The sequence below is a fragment of the Penaeus monodon genome, chromosome 20 (assembly GCF_015228065.2).
Source record: "Penaeus monodon isolate SGIC_2016 chromosome 20, NSTDA_Pmon_1, whole genome shotgun sequence".
Lineage (NCBI taxonomy): Eukaryota > Metazoa > Arthropoda > Malacostraca > Decapoda > Penaeidae > Penaeus > Penaeus monodon.
The window spans coordinates 44009350-44009805 of NC_051405.1; the positions used below are offsets into that span (position 1 = coordinate 44009350).

Below are 456 nucleotides of genomic sequence, written 5' to 3' on the forward strand. Positions count from 1 at the left end.
CGTGTACCAAACGAAGAATTCCCGGGGTGGGGAGGCCAGGCAAAAGACGAGACAAGCTGAGGACGACCTGGACTCAGGCGTGGGGATCCCGAGGACGAGCAAGGCGTTGGAGCACGACTACAGGAGCTGAAGTAGGAGCGCCGACGTCCCCGCGCGCCTGCAGGAAGGGCATCGTCTGCTAGCTGCGGGTCGCCGACGTCCCCCTGGCAGGGACCCCGGCGCTCGGTGCCGCTCCTCTTGGCTTGGCTTCTGAACACGATTTCACCTGTTTTGAGGGAGAGTGGCGGGGTTTATGGGGTGTCTGTGTGTAGGGGGGTTTATTTCAGAGTAGGGGAAGGTGTTTTTCTTAATGTTTGTTGGTTGGTTCGGTTACCGAGAGAAGGAGAAAGAAAAGGATTTGCCTAAAGCCGGTTTGGTAACTCGGGTTCATGCTGACGACTCTCTCTTTCTCCGGCA

The 456-nt window shown here is 57.9% G+C and overlaps 1 protein-coding gene across 1 annotated transcript in view; it reads right to left on the reverse strand.

Annotated features, from left to right (window-relative positions):
* The window catches only part of LOC119586006 (very-long-chain (3R)-3-hydroxyacyl-CoA dehydratase hpo-8-like), a 4589-nt gene extending 4159 nt beyond the window's left edge, over positions 1–430 (reverse strand). Inside the window, exons 1-2 of the mRNA XM_037934718.1 lie at positions 421–430; positions 54–265 (exon numbers count right to left, since the gene is read on the reverse strand). Coding sequence (XP_037790646.1) covers positions 54–265; positions 421–430 — 222 coding nt within the window. The remainder of the gene's footprint in view (positions 1–53; positions 266–420) is intronic.
* Between the last annotated feature and the right edge of the window lie 26 nt (positions 431–456).